The 21913-nt window shown below is 39.3% G+C and overlaps 3 protein-coding genes across 8 annotated transcripts in view; 1 reads left to right on the top strand and 2 right to left on the bottom strand.

Annotated features, from left to right (window-relative positions):
• LOC106518120 (myocyte-specific enhancer factor 2D homolog) overlaps positions 1 to 8806 on the top strand; it is a gene marked incomplete in the record, with an annotated part of 40280 nt that extends 31474 nt beyond the window's left edge. For 2 of the 5 annotated variants that reach the window (XM_014009235.1, XM_014009234.1), the window contains 4 exon segments: positions 325 to 502; positions 1683 to 1751; positions 4250 to 4300; positions 4729 to 8806. In XM_014009235.1, coding sequence (XP_013864689.1) covers positions 325 to 502; positions 1683 to 1751; positions 4250 to 4300; positions 4729 to 5149 — 719 coding nt within the window. 5 annotated transcript variants of the gene reach the window in all.
• A 744-nt stretch (positions 8807 to 9550) lies between these two features.
• On the bottom strand, positions 9551 to 15178 carry tmem79a (transmembrane protein 79a). Of its 2 annotated transcripts, none has more exons than XM_014009239.1 (5): positions 14991 to 15178; positions 13402 to 14176; positions 13058 to 13252; positions 12751 to 12973; positions 9551 to 10845 (listed from the first exon to the last, which is right to left on the bottom strand). In XM_014009239.1, the coding sequence occupies exons 2-5, from the start codon at positions 14066 to 14068 to the stop codon at positions 10653 to 10655; spliced, it is 1278 nt and encodes a 425-aa protein (XP_013864693.1). In that variant the 5' UTR covers positions 14069 to 14176; positions 14991 to 15178; the 3' UTR covers positions 9551 to 10652. The 2 variants fall into 2 exon arrangements, with proteins under 2 accessions (XP_013864693.1, XP_013864694.1); XM_014009240.1 differs by having other exon boundaries at positions 15086 to 15127.
• A 418-nt stretch (positions 15179 to 15596) lies between these two features.
• si:ch211-288g17.3 (origin recognition complex subunit 4) lies at positions 15597 to 19858 on the bottom strand. Its single transcript, XM_014009233.1, has 2 exons — positions 19779 to 19858; positions 15597 to 18222 (listed from the first exon to the last, which is right to left on the bottom strand). The coding sequence occupies exon 2, from the start codon at positions 18188 to 18190 to the stop codon at positions 16952 to 16954; it is 1239 nt and encodes a 412-aa protein (XP_013864687.1). The 5' UTR covers positions 18191 to 18222; positions 19779 to 19858; the 3' UTR covers positions 15597 to 16951.
• Between the last annotated feature and the right edge of the window lie 2055 nt (positions 19859 to 21913).

Genomic DNA, 21913 nt, shown 5'->3' with positions numbered 1-21913 from the left:
TTCCAGTGAAATATATTTATGTTTGTGGTTGTAATGTGACAAAATATGGAAAAGTTCAAGGGGTATGAATACTTTTGCAAACCACTGTATTTCAAACCCGCATCTGAGACCACCTGYGACCGCGCAGCGCGCGGGGACATTTATGGTTTGATTTCTTTATATGTATGGATCTCTTGGGTTGTTATCGACATCTGGTGAAAATTTCATGTCATTAGCACCTCTAGTAATGTATTTACTGAGAAAAATGGTGATGTGTTCAATACCTATTTTACCCGCTGTATATTCCCTATTTCTTTGTAACCTTTTGTCCGATCTGTCCCTCAGATTATCAGCTGACCAGCGCAGACATCACTGCTCTGCACGCCCTGGCGTCGCCCGGTGGCTTGCTGCCCACCACGTGGCAACAGCAGCAGGCCGTTTCCCAGCAGCAGCCTCAACAACAACAACAACAGCAAACGCAACAGCAGCAGTATCTCAATCTGGCATCTCTCAGCAACTTGGTGTAAGTCTTCCTAACCTTTTTTTTCCTGGCTCAAACCTACAGTGCGAGAGGACCATGTCATCCTTAAAGCCGACATACTGACCGTCCCCAGTCGCTTGCATGATTTTACATACCATAACCTCAAATGCAAGCAAGTTTGCTTCCTCTTTAGTGAACTGGTTGCTCACCAGCATCTCACCATCTCAGCCTTTTCATTACATCTATCTGAACAGTTTTCTGCTGTTGAGTCGGTTCGCAGAAATCGTTTTGGAAGGATAGATGTGGCTCGTTTTCTCTGAAATGTAACATAATTATTGCATTAGTTAAAATATCTTTCATCACAAAACTAGATTTATTGTTTTTAAGAAAGTACTACAGAAAGTCACAAAAAATCACTTTAATGTGACTGTTTAATGTGCCATATACACAAAAATTCAAGGTTTGATTTGATCATTCTTTAGTCTTTAAACAGTGAGGGTACATTGCATCATCACTGGCTGTAATTATTTCTCCTTAATATCGTAGTTTAAATGTTAAAAGTGAATCAAAAAAGTGCTTTGCAACAGGTTTAAACCACCTTCTAGTTCTTTATTATCCTTCCTGACTCTGGACCTCATGTTAGCATATTGTGTAGTTTCTGCTCCACTATGTGGAAAGTGGATAAAGAAATGTAAAAATCTAAAAAAAGAAACTAAATCTAATATCTAAAGTTGAACCAGGACCGTGTTTATGATCCCACTGAAAGCTCTAAAGACCAGCATTAATTAAAAAATGAGCTTCTTTTTATTAAAACAGTCATAAACCCTGAGCTGTCACTCTTGGTTGGAGCATTTCAGCCTGTGACATTATTTATGTCTTTTATGATGTTCACACCTGTGTCCCATTCTGCAAAGACGGTCGGGATTAATTCAGTCTTAATGAACTTTCTCCTTGAATAAAAGTCCCAGCCAGCGGAGTACAGTAACTTCCCCTAATTTAAACTGGTGGTGATTTTCTGCAGATGGGGAAAGCAGCGAGAATGTTCTTGTTAAACTAAAGCAGAGGTTTTCACTTTTTCCTTCCTCCTTACAAGATTTTATTGAAGAGCACTGAAAAGTATTAGATTTGTGGCTTTTTTTTTTTTAAATCAGTGTGACTAAATCGCTCTGAGGTTTTTTTTGGGTCAAGCTCCTTGAAGTTTACTCTCTCCTCTTGTCCACAGCATGTGGGGTGTGGACAAACAGAGCAGCGAGCTGTCTAGCCAAGTGTCCAGTCTGGCAGCCAATCTGAGGTGAACGGCCACTGGTAGTGTGTGTGACATGTTGTGACCTCGTCGGCAAGTGTGTCTGCTTTACTTTAAGAGTCGTACCTTGTAACGCAGGAGTATCCAACCCTGGTCCTCGAGGGGCCACCATCCTGCACGTTTTACTTCTCTGTTCCAACACACCTGGGGTCAGATTTATAAAAGACTGCGTGGAAACCATACTAAAAGTGAACGTACGGCCAAAAGGCGGAAATGGCGTACGCCAAAAAAAATTCAGATTTATAAAACCGTGCGTACGCACGTTTCTGCGCACCTTCCCTTTATAGTTCACAGCTGCACTTCAGAGTTTGCGCACGAGGTCCCTCTTCAGGTTCTACCCTCTACACGCCCACACTCAACCATAAACAGTCAATGTAAAGTACCTCATGAATGTTAAGATGTATTTAAATCAGTCAGCTGATAAGTGATTGGCTCAGACACGCTCCGTCATGCGTCTGGAGGTTGACAGGTGCTGACAACTGCTCACGTGAACAGAATGTCTGTAATTAACACAGATTTTCCCTCATTTTGCAGGTTTACAGACACTTAGAGCAATCTAATGATTTTTATCAAAAACTCAGCTTCAAATTAAATTTCTCTCAGAGCCTGCAGGACGATAAAAACATTAAATAAAATTAAATAAGTCAGATAAAGTTAAGTTCACCGCTCTTCTCCCCCGTCCTCCCCCTCCTGCCTGCTGTTATCTGCCCCTGACCGTCTCCTCACCCCCCACCCTGCGCGTGTGTGAGAAATACGGTGATTAAAAAGTGAATCTTTTATAACACATCCACGCTGGCGAGGGCGCGCACACCCAAAGTGTGACTATAACCGAGCTTTTTGCTGTCGTGCTGTTGAAATGTCTCTTGTCGGGGAGGGCTCTGTGGGTCAGGGTCGTCTGAGGAGGAAGGAGATGAACTTTTATTTAAGATTTTTTTTATTTCAAAGGTCCTCGTGGCTCAGCTGCAGAAGCATAAATATTATTGTTAAAAAAGCTGATGATAAAGCTGAATAAAAATCTAAGTCTRATTATGAAGTGAAATTAAATACCTGACAGTGATCATTACACAGTGTGGCTCTAATTCCTCACTTCACCATCTGTGTCGCAGTTTCCCATCTCTAAAATGAGCGTACGCATGGGTCAGAGCTGGCGTGAGGCACTGCACATTTTCACATCAAGTTTGGATTTTATAAATCACAACCATGGCATGAAAAGTGGCGTACGCAAGTTTCTGGGCTCGTTTTGTGCGTACGCAAGTTTTATAAATCCGACCCCTGGTCTGCAGGACCGGGTGATTAACAGACTTTTGCAGAACTTTAAGATTTGATTCAGTCTATCGCTGCACAATATTGGAAAAAAACTGACATTCTGATTTATTTTTTATATTACGATATTAAAAAAAATACAGGAATTTTCAACAAATGACTTGAATTTTACTTTAAGTTCTGCTGCCACCTTGTTTACAATCTTACCTCTTTTGTGCGTATATTTAAGTTATTTTTTATCTTTTTATTGGCTTTTATTGTGCTAGGACTTGACTACCTGTTACCTTCCACCTAATGTTGTTGCTTCTTCGTCTTACTTCCTGTTTTCGTCACGCTTTAATATTAGCATTCATGCTAGCTGTATTTGAACTCTGTTCCTCCAGTTCTCTGCGACTTTTTCGTCAAGATCCCTGTCATCCTCCTTCACAAATCGAGAATTCACSGACACTTCTCTGAAAAACGTTGCCTTTATTGTTCCAAAAGTTTCACAACAAAATGAAAGTTTTCTCTTTTTTGACCCRTCAAAATAAAAGCCGTAACACGCAACCATTTAGTGCATTGACTCATAGTTTGTTGGTTTAGTCCTGAGTTAACACATTGACTTGGCAGGACCTGCAATATTAAAGGATATATCGTGCAGCTCTAATTCAGTCACTAAATCKGGTGTTGGAGCGGAGGAGCAAGACATTTTTACTCATATTTGATTTACAAGTTTAGCCAATATTTCGAGCTATATTACGTAATACATCTGCACTAATACTGCTTTTATATCCATCAATATTTTGGCATCCAACTGGCATATAAAATAAATTGTAGTTTTTAAAGAAATATTTTTCCTGCCACTATTGAAAGTTTCAGTCGCGCCTGAATTTCCTTCCTTGCTGTGCTTTTCTGTAACTTTTTTTTAACACTGGGCAAAATGTTTTTATTTTGCTTTTACTTCATGACAGATTTTTTTGTTCTTTAGGGTCTCAAAGTTCTGATTACCGTTTTATTAACAGTTTGATTTATTTGTTTTTGTTGTTGTTAGTGTGCTGCAAGCAAAGCGTGTCTCTCTGATGCAAAAAAAATATATATATTATTGCTGTTGTTTGTAGGGAAAAGTGGGGTAATCTAAATGATGTTTGCCTGCGATAATGATTCACACTTTTCTCCTCACATGCCTTCTAATCCACCTGTTCTCTTTGGGTTTTGGGCTCCAACGTTTTGTTTTCTTCCCACAGTGTTGGCTCTCCGTCCAACCTGCTCTTGGGTAGAGATGAGTGGTTGGGCCGGTACTGTATCACACTTCCTTTTTCCATGTGTGTCTGTTTGCTTTTTTGGCTGCCTCCCTCTGAGCATGCCCGCTGCCAAACAGGAAACGTCGACGTAATTCCGGTTTCAGACGTGGTTTTTTTCTTTATTTGTTTGTTTTTTTATTTTAAGTTTCTTCACACCATAGCTGACTCACTGCAAACCGCCCTGTCACCAAATCATTTCACGCTTCTTCAGCCGATCTTTTGATCCTTTGGGAGCAGTAGGGGAGTTTCTTCTGCTTTTAAAAGGCTCAGAAAAGACTGTTTTTGAAAACTCAAGTGTGGCTTTTCTCTGTCGGTGCTGTGCTCTGTTATGTTGGGTTTTGTCTTGGAGTTCTGATCCGTTTGTTTATTAGCTTGTAATTTACGTGTCCCACTCCTCACCGCCTCTGTGATCCTGTTCCCAGGCCGGTGACCAACATACCTCAAGGCRCCATGCTGACCGTCAACACCAGCTCCAGCGTGAGCATCAAGTCGGAGCCCGTCTCGCCCGGCCGGGACCGCAGCACCCCCTGCCCCCCTCCTCATCCTCCGTCTTCTACCACGCCGTCCTCGACAGTRGGCGGAGCCATCCTGACCGCCCAACCGCAGTACCCCGGCTCCTTGTTGTGCCTGGAGCCCCCRACCGGCCGCTCCCCTGCGGACAGCGTGAGCAGCAACGCCAGCTCCTTCGAAGGCAGCGATCGGGATGACGCCGGGGCTGCAGGCGGCGGCGGCGGCGGAGGAGGAGGAGGCGGCACGGGCGCCGAGCTCCTTAGRGTGTCGAACGAACCGGAGCAGGACGGAGGGAACATAAAACGCATGAGGTTGGACGCCTGGGTTACATAAACTGCAGCCACAGTGAAGTTTTGGTGACTATTAAACACTTAAACACCCCCCTCATTGTTAGCCCACCACACTGTCCTGACCCCACTGCCATGTGACACTATCATCAGATCTGTCCTCCCCGTATTCTCCATGTCACTCAGACTTACAGGGCTTTCCCAACAAACACAGTCAGGAAGTCAAATTAATTGACTTAGAGCTCGACTGGATTTGCTCCTCATTTAGAAGGACAGTAGATTTTAAAGCCTTCTTGCTTGAATGGATTCGTTTGTTCTGACTTTTTTTTTTTGCAACTTGATGAAACCATTTTCATACGGTTTTTGCATCACCTTGGATTTACACGGAGCATTCACATCGTTTACAGCGTCTGCTCCCTGACATTACTGCATGACTCGCCGCTTCCTGTCGTTCTTTAACGCCTTTTTTTTTTGTTTATTTGTTTGTTCGTGTGCTGTTCGATTATTCCGAGCCTCACCACTGGAGATAACGTCACCTGGACAAAGTTTGAGAAACTGAGCATCTACTTCGCACTTAACAGACTCAAACAGCGTCTTTTTTTTATTTTTATTTCTTATTTTTGTTGTTGTTGGTAAGAACAGTGCTGCCATAGTCACAGACTTCATGCAACGAGGCAGAACCCGAGCCCTCAGGTGGAGTCCAGCACCCTGCCCGAGTGCCAATATCAGCTTCTCTTCAAGATAAAATAAAAATGCCAAATGCCTCTCGCTCGCAGTGCAGGGACACTGACAGAAACGTTCAGAACTAGAATTTATTTAAAGACTGCGTGCTCCTCCTCATCCTTCGAAGCACGGATGGAAATAGTTGAAATCCATCCAGTCACTGAGTTTATCAGCAGGAGTAGATGCCATCCAGTTAGACATATAGGAACTTTATGAGCCTCTTTTATTTTGGTTTTTGTTTTAATTCACTAGGGAAGTGTTTGGTTATTTCAGTCCAAGTGTTTTTATCTGTTGGTATTTAAAAAAAAACTGTTTTGAAGGTCCGTTAGTCGTCCACAAGTAGAGAAATCTGACTTTGTATAAAAATCACTCCTTATACAAAAAGCTTTGATGTCCTCTTTAGCTCTCTATATCTCTCCTTAGCTCTTTGCTGTGTTTTGAAAAAAGTTAAAGGAAAAAAAATAATTTTTTTATATTTCTACCGCTTCAAGTTGGCGACAAAGTTAAACTAGCTTTTCGGCTTCAACGACGTGTATGTACATATGAATATATTTGCATAGAATTTGCCAGGTATCCCTAAAAAAAGAAGAAAAAAAATCAAGCAATGTGTTGATTCTCAGTGGATCTGTTTGCATATATGAGTGTGACTTTGATAATGTTTTGAGCTACGGTGCAGGGCTTACCGCCACACTCTGTAATGCCGGCGGGTCAGACTAGTTTCAGTAATCCTATTTTATTCTAGTGTTGATGGTGTGTGCACTTTGTTACACTCACAGAAGGCCTGCCTGGTCGTGGTGTCGTCATATTCTCTTGCCACACATTTTTTTAAAAATAAAAACCCACAATTGAAGGTAAATTGTACGCGGTGATGTGAACTCATTATTACTAATGTTATTATTATTAGGACACTGCCATTCACTTATAGTGTAGTAATAGAGATATAACACACTTTAAATTGAGTGTATCATGTGAAATCTTTTCCACATTAAGCAGAAACAAAATGTTGCTCGTTTTCCTCTTTCAGTTTGGTTTCAGTTTTTGTTTGAAACATTTCAAGTCTGTGTGAATCCAGGTCACGTTTTTTAGAAAGGTTTCTCTCAGCTGCTTTTTTTAAAATTATTATTATTATTATTATTTTGGTTTGGGATGACGCCGTTGATGCTTCTGAGTTTGTGCAAGTGAGGCGCTGCTTAATAAACAGATGCATTTCGGTGCACTCAGGTGCAGCTCGCGAACCGGCGTTTGTAACGACCTCGAGCTGGAGCGACTTTTGTTAAGCCGGGGTGACACATTTTAAGCACAGCATTATCTGATCAAGATCTCAGATCAGATTAGGACCGCCGTGTTTCAGTCAGATGCGTCAAAAGCAACCAGACTTCTACACCTAACCTTTCAGACATGAACAGGAGAAGGCTMAGTCTGATCTGACCAGAGATAACGGCTGAAACACACCAGCACCTGTGAAGCTAAGCTTACTTTGAGAAATAATGTCAGTTCTTACCTGCTGCTCCACGCAGGAGGTGTACACCCTGAACAGGGAGCCAGAAAACGTGGTACCATGAATGTGAAGTGTGGGAAATAAAAATAAYGGGTCATAAATGTGTCAAAACTCAATGTTCACTCACACTGCTACATCCCCACAAAGCTAATCTGAATAAATCTTTCTATAGAGACTTTTAAATCACATTCATACACCGATGGTGCACATCAGGAGCATCGAGGTGTTCAGTTTCTTGCCCAGCGACACTTCAAGCTTGTTGACTTCACACTGCTGGACTCTAACCACTGAGCTGCATCTTCACATTATTTATTTTTACACCACTAAGACTCAAACGTGCCGTGAGTTACTCTGAAACGTTTAACCCATTAGAAACAAATCCCCCTTTTTATGAGGTGAAGTAGCTTCAGAGGTGCTGGTTGTGAGGTCGGACCTGCTTCTGTGCTCAGCTAAAACAAAACAAAAAGCACCATAAATCTGATGATTATAATCGTCCACGCTGTTTTCCTTCATTTTCACCGCATCTCTTTGTGGGCGCTGACCATTGGGCTGAAATGTGACACCACACCGAATTTTCTTATTTTTTATTTATTTTTTTTTGGACTTTGGGTCAATGTACAAAAAGGTTCTCTGTCCAATCTTGCAGTGTAGTCACGAGACAATCTATATGAGCAACACGAGAAAACCTGCACCCCTGTTACTCGTTGTAGACGATGTTTTTTAGGATCTCACTATTTTTGGAATTAATTTGTGCTGGTGACAGTTTCCGATGTCTGTTATTATTATGATGATATTAATCTGGAGCTTTTATTTTATTGCTATTTTTTTGTGTAGTATGGCCAACTTGTTTTTATTTTTTCGTTCTTTTTATCTTCCTTATCATAAACATAGTACTGGTTTCCTTTCTTTTTGTTTTTTTTAAAGACAACTTGCTGAAAATTGCACGATCAGTTATTGTGGTATTAGCAAATGCAATGAAGGAAATACCAGTTAAATGCTGCAGTTTTAATTAAGTCATAGAATATATTTATAAAAAAATGGGAAACGATGAAAATTAGTAGATCATGAAATTAAAAAAGTAAATGCATGGGACACAGGTAACAACTAAGCTTATGTTACGTACAGTAATGGTAAGGACATGCATCACAGTGAGTTTAAACGACTCATAATAATGTAGCATATGAAATACTAAAGATGAAATTTATAGCTAATATATTGTGTCGAGCTGGTCTGCTTTGGGTTTTATTGTAAAGAAAATATTTCTTTTTGTTCTTTTTTTGTTTGTTTGTTTGGAGAATGATATACAATTTGTGTATATTTTCATATACAAAGTATGCACTGATGTTATTAAAATTCTATACCGCTTTTACAAAAAAAAAGTGTTTGTTGTACCAAAGTATCCAAGTCCCTTGAAACCTTATCCTTTTTGCGTATGTTTTACCGTATTTTATATATTAAATAGACAAATTGAGTGAAACTGAACAGAATCTTGTGGTTTTATTTGTCTGCTCACAGTAACTGAGTCAGTAAAAAAAATAATAAAATAAAACGTTGCAATGCCTCCGGCTCACTGTCACGAAGACATGCAATGACACCTCGTTTCACAGCTCCGGCGGCGATAACTAGACTGTTTAAATTTAGCTCATCACTTGTGACCTCTACGGGTCTGAAACGATGAAAAAAACGAAGGATTTTCCCACATTTTGGCACGTTACAACCAGGGCCGGCTCCAGCCAATTTGGCCCCCCCGGGTAAAATTTCAGGTGGCCCCCCCTTGTGCAGTTTTTTTAACTTCACTGCTGATTTTCATATATTCAAACACTAAATTAAATAGTTTTGTCTTTGTTATTTTAACTTTAGAAACTAGGTTTTCCAATTAAAAMAGTTAATATAATCATTTGAAACAACCCTTTTGAGTGTTAACTACTTGACCCTCAAATCTGCAATTTCCACAAAAAAAATCTAGGTTTTATTTTGTACTTTTGTCATGAAATAATCTCTGAAGCACTGTAACTGAAAAAAGTGAAGTAACATTTAGTTTTGTCAAACCCCTTCAGGTGTTTACTTCTTCACTTGTATCACTCTTCATGCCTGACAGCATTTTTCTCTTCTGAATTTGTTCTAACTTGCTTCACGTCCAAAAAAACTCATCTCTTTAACTTTGTTCTTTTACATCTCATCTGAACAGGACAGAAAATCAATACCCCCTCCGATTATTTAAATGAATCCTGTTTCAGAAAACGTTTATTAAACTCACAGTTTTATTGATCATCTCTACAGAAATCCTTCAACAGAAAGATTTTTCCAAAACAGCACAACCGTTTATGAAGCTTTTAATCAATAAAAACAACAAAAGTAAATAATGGTTCAGTTAAACAATAAGTTTAAAAGATTTTCACTCGAAACAACTGAGATAAAAAATAAAACAAAGACAAAAAAGAAATCCCTCAAATATTGTTTTTTTTTCCCATAATCAAGAAAAAAATCGTTTAATTCATTCTGGAACAAAAACACCAATTACATTTTGTTTTTCTCAAATCTCACGTGAGTGTTCATCTGTGAAACATGATGCAACAGTTGATATTTTTTTTATTGTTCAAATAAAATATATATTTTAGGTGAATGTCCATTGGAAATAAATCAGCAAATATTTTAAAACGAGGTTGACTGGATGTTGTGCTTTATGTGAAAGTTTTGTCTTTACGTCAGACTCTGTGACAAACTAACTCGTCAAATCCAAACAAAACAAAAAAGAAATTTAAAGTGTTTATTGGCACAAAATTAATAAATACTTATGAGGACAAAAAAAATTAAGGCACATTTGTGCAGCTTTAGTTTCCATGATTACAAGAGTTATTTCATGTGATGTAGACTTAAGATTTTAAACTTTAAGATGCGAAAACTTTTTGTTTTAATGCCTGAAAGATTTGAGCTTTAGAAGTTCCCAAAATCAGTTTTATATTGATTTATCTGTTCTTTAAGTTGTTGATGAAATAAAATAGTAATATGAAAGTTGTTGGCAGTGCTAATCTATTTAAAATTAAATCAAAACATATAATCTAATCCAAAACAAGTAGTTTGTATTATTATTGTTCGTTCCAGTTATGAAGAAATTCTCTAAAATCTTAGTTTGTTCTGCAGCATTGTAAACAAATGAACTGTGCAAGCCTTTGCAATGCCAATCGTTTTTAATTAGGCCAGAAATCTTCAGGATTACGACTTTAATAAAAAAAAAAAAGGTAAAAGATACCTAAATGGACAAATGATGCCTGAGTGGGATGTGTCGTCTGGCTTCTCCTCTCCACCTTTTTAAAAAATTATTTCTGCTTTAAAACCACCAGCGCAGCCGGGGAGGGGGTTGCGTCGCGGGGGGCGCCACGTCGAAAACGGAGCCCTGCCCGACCGATGAGCACACGTAGTAGAGGTTGGCGCYCAGCATGACGAGTATGGGGAAGAAGGAGAGGCCGAAGCCGAAGCCTCGGACGGTGCTGTTCAGAGCGAGGCAGACCCAGTAGATGAGCCTGAAGAGAAGAAGTTAGAGATTAATGTTTGTCAAACTGTGTTACTTTTTTTTTCATTAAACTAAAAAACATAAACAAATGGGGTATTTGTGACAAGATGTTGGTAACAAAGAATTAATAAATTAACTTGTTGATTACGTGTCGACACCACACTGGTTTATCTCTAGTTTAAGTTTACTAAACTGACAAATAAGAGAAAAGAAGCTCAAGTCAGTAAAAAAAAATAAAAAACCCTGTGCAGAAAAGAACAATAAAGGCAGACATGTTTCAAGTTCTTGTCTGTCAACATGCATGACGAACATGACACACCACAACCGGTATGTTCCGGTTAAACAAAAAGGGTTGGACGTTCACCGTGCGAGGTTTGCAACCTTTGGTTTCAGCGCAGACTTGTTTGGATCACTTGTGGTTTGAACTGTTCTTTTCGCGCCGGGTCATGTTTGCAGATTTGAAGTTTTGTTTGTGAAAGAACAAATAAACTTTCACTGACAGCAGCGAGGTTCACAGAGACTTCAGAGGGAAGTTTTACTTATTGGACCTGAGCGGGCTGACATTTTGAAGTGCTGAGTCATGGTTTTAAAGGGCTGATAAACGCTTTGTGAACTCCCTGCCAAAAGAGGAACGGGTTGATTTGTTTGACTAATAAAGTTGTGCATTTCCTTCACAGCACCAGAGTCACAGAGCAACTATGTATAAATATTTTATTGTCAAGCAGTGATTATTGCATCATTCTAATCTTTTGTTATGAAATACACCACTATTTCTTGCTTTTTGGTGATTACAAATTTAAATAAGTTTCTGATTTTGTGTTTTTGACTTGAATCAAATCAAACGCTGCTGCTAACATTTACACCTGTTCCAAACAGGGTAATTATAGTTAACTAAAACTAGCTAAATAACGAAAACGGAAGTTGAAAAAACATTTTAGTTAACTGAAATAAACACTAATAAAATGAAAAAACAATAACTAAATCTTTTTACAAAACTAACTAAAACTAACTGAAATTATAGAATATCCTTAGTTGTAGTTTTTGTCAGTTTATTTTGAGACATTTGGATCTTTTTTTTTTCTTTTTAATTGAGTAGTTTCACATTAGCTGTGATTTGTAACACTTGTTTACAGTCTGCTGCTCAGCATGGTCTGATAAATGACGACAACAAAAGTTGGGAGTAAGCGTCAACGTCCACTTTGGGATTTCTTTGAATATGATGCGAGAAAAATCAAAGCGTCTTGTAGTGGAATCAGGTGATAAAACAGGTGGAAAACTCCTCAAGGGAAGAACTGCATGAATCAAGCGCACACAAGATGCTAACTACGACTATCTTGACACGCTAGCTTTTCTCAGTAGTTCCTGTGAAAAACAAGCAGCAGCACCGTGTTGGAGACAACTAAAATAATCATCCAAGTTTTTAGTTGGCTAAACTGAGTTAGGCAATTATTTTAGGAAGGTGTCGCTATAATGGACTGCTTTAACTAGTGACTAAATATCTGTTGGTTAGTTAACTCCCAGGAACATCACAAGCTTGAGGATGCATTGGCAAAAAAACTATTAAAACTAATACTAGAACTAATTAAAACTAAAACTAAACATTAAAAATGCAATAATAACTAATAAAAACTAGCAAATCCACCGTAAAAACTAAAAACTAACTGAATTAAAAGAAAAAAGTCTTGACGAAATAAAACTAAACTATAATGACAAACTATTATAACCTTGGTTCAAAAGTCCAGCACTTGTGGGATTACCACATCCTGTGTTTACTGAATGTTCGTAATCTTTTGCCACTTTTAAAATAAAACATCCAACTCTAATATAAAACCAACACTTATATAAAGAAAAAAAACAAAGTGCTTCTTTTTCCTTCTTGTGCACTAAAGTGTTTAAGAAGAGCTTATTCACATACCTGCCAAAAACGAATACGATGGTGAGCAGTGGCACCAGTTTAACCAGGTCCTGGTTGATGTAGGTTGCCAGGACGGCCAGCTGCAGGAAGTAGAAGAGAAAGAGCGCCAACGATTCGTTGACGTAGTGCCAGTGAACCGCCACTTCCTTGTTCACCACCTCGTGCTGATAGAGCGGCTTCAGGGCGCCGAAACGCAGCCGGGCCACGCCCTGCACCAACACACCTGCAAGCAGACACAACCCGCCGTCACACGGCTCCCTCACCGGGGGGGAAAACAGAGCACAGGAGGGTGGGGGGGGGGGCTCACCGAGCAGGATGGGGATGGTGGCGAAGAAGGAGCAGCGAAGCGTGTACGCGACCCGGAGCGGGGCGCTCGGCAGCGGCGGCGACTCGAAGGGAAGCAGGGCGTGACCCCCCCACACCAGCAGGGGGAAGAGTAGCCCCGCAGCCGCCGTGGACAAAACCAGCCTCAGTTTCTCGCTGCAGAGGTCCTCGCACAGATCTGAGGGAACAAACATTCAGCGGGCTTCAGGATGTTTCTAAATAAAAATAAAACATTAAAAAACTGGACTGAATATTTACAGTTTAATGAAATCAGAACGAGATGTTTTTATTTTATAAATATGGATCCACTTTGTGGTGGAAACTCACAGTACTTATCCTGTTCTTCCCACTCGGGGTAAAACTGTGCAGCCATGTTGTGCTCCATCAGCGCCTCCCTCTGCTCCTCTCTCAGCGCCTCCTCCCTGAAGTACTGGTCCTCCTCAGGAGAATCTTTACTGGTTGGACACAAAATCTCTACATGTGGAGTGAAACCCAAGGAGTGTTTCTCTGAGGGCCACTCCTYATCCTTCTCCTCCTCATCGTCCGCAAGTGATCCATCACCTTTATCTTTCTGCTCCACCTGGACGTCATCGTCCCTCCACCTCTCACCTTCAGGCATGCTCTCCCTCCATTTGGATTTGCTCCTGACGTCTCCCTCCGCCTGGCTCTGCTCCTCCGACAGGTCCTGACTCCCCCTGCTGATCCCCGTGTCCCTCTCCTCAGACCCCGAAGCGTCCTCGTCCGACAGGAGCTTCTTTTTTTGGTCTCCCGGCCACGGCAAAGTGCTGGGCTCCAGGTGAGCAGGGGTTCTCACATCCTCCTCCTCCTCTTCCTCCTCGTTTTCTTCTTCATCATCATCATCATCTACACTCTCCCTTCTCTCCTCCTCACTGCTGCTGTCCTGTAGCTTCTTAGTCTCTGCCGTTTGTGGCCGTGCAGTTCGACCAGCCACCTCCCCGTTTGAAGCCGTGGTTAAGTCACCTTGGTCAGACATTCTTCAGGGTGTGGAGTTCTTTATTTTCAGTCAAAAAAACACCTACAAACGCCCAGAACTTCACTGCAAGAAACTTGTCCTCCAACAAATGAAGGCCATGTTTGGATCCTGTAAAGAGGAGAGACATGTCAGAAGCATGTTCACACATGATGGGCAGTTTCACTTTAAAAAAAAAAAAACACACATCAAAGTTCACTGTTTATCATGGGTGTGTTTGTCCTGCAGGACCTGTCCTGTCCCTCACAGTTTAAACAACACGTTTGACTTTCTGAAGTGCTTTGAACAACAGCATGTTTATATAATAATAACATATGAGTCTATTAATGAAGATAACAAAAACACAAGGGTACATACACAGGATACATTAGGATTATTAATCATGAGAAATCATTAACATATGATAATGTGCTTATTTTAGTTATCTAATGAGAAAAAATAACTAAATAAAAGTACTTTAGGGCACAATGAATTTTTTTTTATTTCATTATCAAAAACTCCTAACAAGCACYCAGTGGTTAAAAATGTATAAAATGTCTAAACACTTTAAAAAAACAACCTTCAATAGTTTTTTAATACTTGTTTTGTACATAAGTGGTTTAAAGTTACACTTACTATAATTTAATTACAAAATATTCTAAATACAAGCACTCCCTGTTAKAAATAACCAACAGGGTCTGCAATGTTTTCGATTTAAACTTTTTAAGTTGCTGTGAGGGACTAAGTTTTAAAAGGCAAAAAAAGTTTTAAAAGGTTATTTATTAGTTATTATCTTCTTTTATACTCCATTAGAGTTTGCAGGGTGACTGGTGAGGCCTTTTTCGTCAGACGGAAATGTAGTTTCGACGCTAAACTTTTTTAACTCGCGTGTTTCTAAACCCTCCGACACAAAAACAGATTTTTTTAAGCTAAAAAGTTAACATACCTGGTTTTAATTGACTCACATCACTTGAAACATCACAGAGTTGTGTTTGCGTAGTTGATTTAGTTGTTTTCCTCCGAATGGCAGCTTAAAGTTACCTGTCAAGGTGTTGGAAAGTTGAACCAATCTCAGAGGACATGCTAACAGTGAAGACGTATCACTCCGCGTTACGTTTCGCCATCAAYTCTGACGTAAGGACGTTTTTGTAGTCCACCGTCAACCAACAAAACTGGAAAGTACGAATAAATAGATCCAAAGTCGGTTTTATAAAAACTGATTCAAAACTCATCCAAACATTTAAAATATATTATTTTCAAACAATCAATCACTAAATGAATGCTCTCTGAAAATCTCAACTCGTAGATCTGAATTCGATTCAGTTGAAGATTGGACTTAAGGGAGTGAGTCGTCTGTCGGAACACACGACCTTTGCTGGAAGAGCAAGTCTATCGGTGAAGTCACAAACAGGTGAGGGTGGAGCTAAGGACAAAATAAACAACAGTACTAAGTGTTGGCCCCAATTAACTGTCAAAACTTATTATATTATAGTTATTGTTAGAATAAAATATAAACAGGAACAGAAAATAAAATATCAAGCAAAAAACGTGATTAAAATGGCAACATTTTATTTCAGTTCAGCTAATTTTTGGCCTCTTGTTCAAAACACAAAAATGCAAATATCACTTAGTGATTTGACTTCACAAAGCCAAGGCAAATTACATTAATGTGTAAACTTCAATCCTGTCTTTGATTCACAAAGTTGTTAGTAATAATGGTATWTGCTGTACAAGGTGCTTAGAATAATCAGTGTTGGTAAAACCAATCATCACTAAAACATTACGTCTGCACAACTAAGAAAATCTTTAAAATTAGAGTGACATATGAAGAGCAGAGACAAATGCACTGAGGAGGAAACWACAGGAAGGAGAAAAATTAATTTCTAACATAGTGTCCTGTGCAGGAATGTGTTTCATGAACAGTTAATCTATTGATGGTACATTCAAAGCTTTGACGTTAAGGCTGATAAAAAATGAGTTAATAACTTCGGAGAAAAACTACAACACATTACAATTACACAACACAAGCAAAATATAGAAAAAAAAAGGGCAAAAGTTCTGACTCAGAGCGGAAGGCCCGGGCACTCCTTAGAGAAATATTCTCAAAAAAAAAGTTTACATTTAAATTAACTAAAAATAAGAGCCATACAAACATCTGGCTGATAACAAATTGAGCTGTGGTACATTATTATTTTTGTTTTTACAACTGAGTTTAGTCAGTATTCTCTTTGAACTATTTCTCATATTTGAATCACTTTGTCTTAAAACAGACTAAATTTTTTGTTACCACTTTAGAGCAAAGGAAACGACACATTGCACACAAAACTCATGCAAATTTGCCACAAATTGAGGAAAAGCTAAAAAAAAAAAGGGGGGGAAATGAAGTCACTTGATGGAAACCTGTATGAAAATTTACAAAACCTTTCATCTTTATAAACCCATTCAGTGATGAGGATGGGAACATTGATTTTAGAGATTATCTAGATAGAAAATATTGGCCCAGAAAAGAGTTTAAGAGGTATTTTCTCTTTCTTTATTTTTTCTTTTCTTTTTAACAAACTCACAGTCATTTAACCTCGATGTAATCAGTGTTTCTAGAACCRAAAAGCTGGAGTTTCTCCAAATTAAAGGATAAACTCTGAGTTCGTTAGATCATGTTAAGATGATCCTGTTTACTCTGATGAGACAATYAAAGAGTTAAAAACATGCATGATGAAAACAAACTGAGCAAGTTAGTCAGAAAAAGAAGAAAGCTGATAAATTCCTAGACTAGCAAACTGTTAAAACGATAAAAACCTGTTATGTATGCTATGTTTCAACAGCAACAACTTCATTAATTGTTTTGGTCAGACCGGACCAAGCTCACGTCCTGGTTGAGGACAGTTATTTTTTTTCGTATCGTTCATGTCAGATAAGAATAATTTCCGTATCAAAACCGACTTCACTTTCCACCCCACCAGCAGGCAAATCGCTCTCTGCTTTCAAGTGCAAGCTGTCGAGCTGTGAAACACTTCTGGCTCGGTTTTTGTTGACCGAGCCTTTGGGACGGCCCCTTTTCCTCGGGACATCCCCCTCGCCCTTCGCGGCGCTCGCTGGACGGCCCCTTTTCCTCTGAACTCCGTCGGCGCGYGGTGCGGATAAAGCAGAAGGGGCGTTTTTGCGCAGGTGAGCGCCTTTCTTTGAGTCCGACTTGCAAGGCCGACCGCGGCTTCTTCGAGGGGCCGGCAGAGCTTCCTCTGATGCTTCGACGCGGGGATATTTTCTTGGCCTTCCCAGCGGCTTCCACACTTTGGGCTTCTTTACCTCCTCGGGTGGTGGCGTAGGGTATTTCCTCGGTCTTCCTCTTTTGGCCGGTTGCTGTCGAGGTCGACCACGCTTCTTCCCTTTGGCAGGGAGACCAGGCACTTTAAGAAGCTGCCCTACTTTATTGAGCAGCCTACTCTTGTTTAAAGAACCTTTAGGCCGACCTCTGCCCCTCCTCTCTGGCTGGGAGCCTTCTGTAACCAGTTCTTTTTGTTCAATACATTTTCTTGGCCTACCTCTTCTACTCGGAGGAGGATCTGAAATGCCACTTGATGCCTCCCCAGTGTGCTTCCTTGGCCGTCCTCTTTCTCTTGCCACTGAATTTTGGCTTCCATCGGTTTCGCTGTCCCCCTCACTGCTCACAGTATTTTCTATCCTCGGCTCCTTATCGGGAGACCTTTTTGGTCGGCCTCTTTTCCGAGGTGTCACAGGGCTGCCCTCTTCTTCCTCTCCACTCGCTAAGCGCTCCGGCTTGCACTTTATCGTTTCTTTCGGTCGTCCTCTTTTAGGCGCATCGGAGCCGCCGTTCAGTACGTTTTCAGCCGTCTGAACCACGGCAGTCGTTTTCGGTCTTACTCCTTGCTGCTCTGTTTGTTTTGCGTCAGAGAGTCTCGGACGTCCTCGTCCTCTGCGAGGCTGCGCGGACTCGCCGTTGGACTTGGCCGAATCCAGCGCAGTCGGGTGAATGTCCGTAACAAGTACCTTGGACTTCTTAGAACTCGGCATCCTTCCTCTTTTTCTTTTAACCAGAGTGTTGCTGGAGACGTCAACACTCRTTTCCTCTTCTTTGCTCATGATAGCGTCTTGTTTTTTCTTAGCTGCTCGTACTTTCGTCTCCTCCATTCAGCTGCCTTCAGCTTGGACCCCTCTGTTACCTGGAGACAAAATGTTTAATCAAAATTTAATGATGGTTTATAATCACTTTTTAAATGCTCATTGTGTAACCAAACCTTACTCAAATATTTTGTGTAAATATGTAAGTCATTTTAAATGTTTTGTAATAAATTTATACTATTTTTATTGTAAATTGCAGGTACACATTGTTTATTCAGTCTTTTAATCATCTCTTTAAAGTCCACCTTAAAAGTCTCGTTTGTCCTGTAGAGGGCGATGTTTCGTCATTTTCAACCTAACCCAGTTTATTTGAAAACAAGTAGCAAGTTTCTTGTGGCAACTTTTTTTAAACTTTCAAATGAGGTGATTTTAAAGTATTTAACAGCCTTAATTTTATTTAAGATCATGAACTTTATGAAAATATTGTGTTTTTTAAAATATGACTAAAGAGTCTTCCAGTGTTCAATACTTTCTAAATTTTGCTCAATCGAGCTGTCAAATCGTTCTCTGAAAAATAAAGATAATTATAAATCTGTTTGTTTATGTCACATGCAGTCTTTTTCTGTGCATTTTCATCTTTAAACCAATCCATATTTGGTGTCATAATTTAAACTTTTTACTGTTTGTAAATTCATAGATTACAAGATGTAAATAAGGAGTCTTAGTGTTGTCTCTATAACATGCAGTATGGTTTATGCACCCCCAAAAACATATTGTGACAGCTATATAGCTTCTAAATAATAAATTTAATTAAAGTAGTCAGTAAACAAAATAATTTGTCACAACCACAACAACTGCACGCCCTTGAGATGTGTGTCATTGGAGTCATGACTGGTCAATGGTTTGATATTAGACGGCTCAGTCTATTTACTGGTCCTAATCCTATAAAGGTGGGATTGTGCACAGACATCTTATTAATATTATGCACAAAACTCATGTCATGATCATACCCTTTTTATTTATAGACTTTTGGGATGGCAGCTAATTTAGAGACAAACAGGGTGCTTACACTTACAGGTACTGAGTACTTGCAGGGTAATTGCAGGAATACATACTGTGTAAATGACAGAATACTTGTGGGGTACTTTTGGGGGAACATACAGAGTACTTGCAGGAGTACTTATAAGGGTACATAAAACGCTCTTGTGGGGTACTTGCAAATATACATAGAAGGTAATGACAGAGTACTTACAGGATACTTACTGGGTTATATACAGGCTACTAATGACGGACGTAACTGGGCTGGTATGGCTTTATGTCTACCAACGCCCCTGTCATCAATGCATCATCAAAACCAAGCTAATGTTAGCGTTTCAGGATCCATGAGTATTTAATAAATAGTACATGAATTGTTAAGTTCAACTTAAAAACGAGGAATGTATTATTTATTGTGTAGGACCTGGATATTTATTGTGACTTTGAATCACATTGTTTTCCAGGTATTAGTCAGTTTCCGAAACGACAGCAGTGAACGGAGATAGGGAAACAACACCGTAAGTAATGGGCACTTGTCTCCCCTTAAAGTAATTACCAGTAGTTTTTAAAAATATATTTTAGTCTTTTTATTATTATTATTATTATTATTCCGCAGACTTACCGTAAAGTGAAAGTGCGCGTTGCTGTGATGGCTGTTCAAATTCGCGACCACTTCCGGTTGTCCGTGGAGGAAACCACTGTGTAGCGTTTTGGTTCCGCTATCCACCTTCACTACGTATCTCCACCCAAGTTTATTAAAAAAATTAATATTCATAATAGACTTTGAATCACTACGCTGCTCTACCAAAGTTTATTTTAAATTTTAATATTCATGATAGACTTTGAAAATATTTTCTTTTAGATAACTATTTGGATACTATAGTTAATAATGTAGATATAGCCTATAGTTGGACACCCTGTACTTGCTTAATCAACAAAATAAAATGAAAAAAGTGTCATTTTAAAATCATTTTGTGTACTTCAATTTGGAATATTCATTTTATTCTCTCGTTTTTTTGAAGTTTACAAGACTTTGTTCATGCACAACTCACTTTAAGACCTCGCAGGCATGTCATTTTAACGACATATTCATATTTATAAAGGAAATTAGACTTTTCCTTTTTATTGACTTGTTTAAAAAATAACAAATGTAAAACTGGTGTAACGGTTTATTAAAATACAAAGATTTTTTTTAAAAAGCTGTAAAATATTTAACTTCTCAGTCTTATATTTATAAACAAAAAACGAGGGAAATAATTATTACTCTTTATACTTGTTTAATTAAACGGTAAAATTAGGGGTTATGTGTATTTTTACATTGCTCCAAACTTTATTTATCACTGTGTGATCAATTCTACTAAAATTTTAGAAGCATTCCTTATTTCCAAGGCTGCTACTGTACAACTATTCTTAAATGTCTCGAATAATCAGTTACTAAATGGAAAAAGTGTAAGACTTCCATCTAGTTTGTCACTTTTTTCCTCATGTCTTTCAACTTTTCTTCTAAAAGGAAAGACATTTGTTGGGAGGAATAATAAATAAATACATAAATAGACAAATCAGAGAGAAGTAGATTATGTTGCATGGGGCGTTTAGATAAGGGGGTTGAGGGGTATAAGGTTGGGAGCAGCATCAAAAACAGGAATCCAGGAGAAGAAGAAGAAAATATGCAAATGTGTTTATATGTGTGAGAAAAGAGAGAGAAAGGCTGTCAGTTTAGAAGAGGGAAAGAGAAGCTGAGAGACAATGACAGACGTGGCCGGAGGAAAGGGAAGGAGCATTTGAGAAAGACAGTCCCTGAGAGACGGAGCGCTGAACCCGCTGCCCCATCCCAGCCCTCCTCCTCCCCGCCTGTGGGCTTTGCCATGGTTACCAGACAGGGCTCCCAATGCAGCCGGTTAATGTGTTTTTCAGCAGCGGGAACGAGCTGGGTACTAATGTGTCTCAGTCTGTCTCCTGAACAATCAATGTCAACTGTCCTGGGATGCACAAATACACGCAGGGCTGAGAGCCAGGGAACACTGAGCCACACTGGCTGGGTGTCAGGGCGAGAGCCTGACAGAAAGGCTTTATTATGCTCCTTTAATTCACCAGAGAACTTTTATTTGTCTCCTCTGCAGGAGCCAAATATTACACGTTGATCTTAACGACACAGATGCACTTATCTCATCTTAAAGTGTTGAGCAGAGGAAAAAAAAGTAATACACTACATATTTGTCCCTCAAGACTCAGTGAGACCAAACTTATACAAATTCATGTGAATTATAGTTTTTTACTTTATATACTTTATTCCTTTAAAGAAATGATGACAATCAATAAGACAAGTAGAGCTTTATTGTTAAAAATAGAACATTTATTAGCAACTATTAAWAGAAACATCCAAAAAATACTATTTAGCTCCCAAAAGTTGTGATTTTAATTATTTTATCAAATAAAGTGTTTTTTTAAGGCTTGATGTTTAAACGTCAGGGATGAAAATGACAAATACAACACAGATTTAATTTTTAATATTTCACATCTACAGAGACTTTCTATAAGAGTGAGGGGCTTTAAAACATCCGCAGTGGATTCTCCGATTCTGTCAAAATGTCTGCAGGTCCRGAGTGACGTCATCGTCCCCCCTTTTTTAAACAGATGCAAGAATCCAGACGTGAAACACACCATCGGGGTCACGACCTTTAGCTGTCTTTTAAGTAAAACGTGGATGCAGTCGACGCACAAAGCCARCCAAAAGGTGCTGCCCCCTCCAAAAAAAAT

Source organism: Austrofundulus limnaeus, unplaced genomic scaffold, assembly GCF_001266775.1.
Source record: "Austrofundulus limnaeus strain Quisiro unplaced genomic scaffold, Austrofundulus_limnaeus-1.0 Scaffold56, whole genome shotgun sequence".
NCBI lineage: Eukaryota > Metazoa > Chordata > Actinopteri > Cyprinodontiformes > Rivulidae > Austrofundulus > Austrofundulus limnaeus.
The sequence above is the reverse complement of the archived record's forward strand: the minus strand, read 5'-3'. Positions and strand labels throughout refer to the sequence as shown.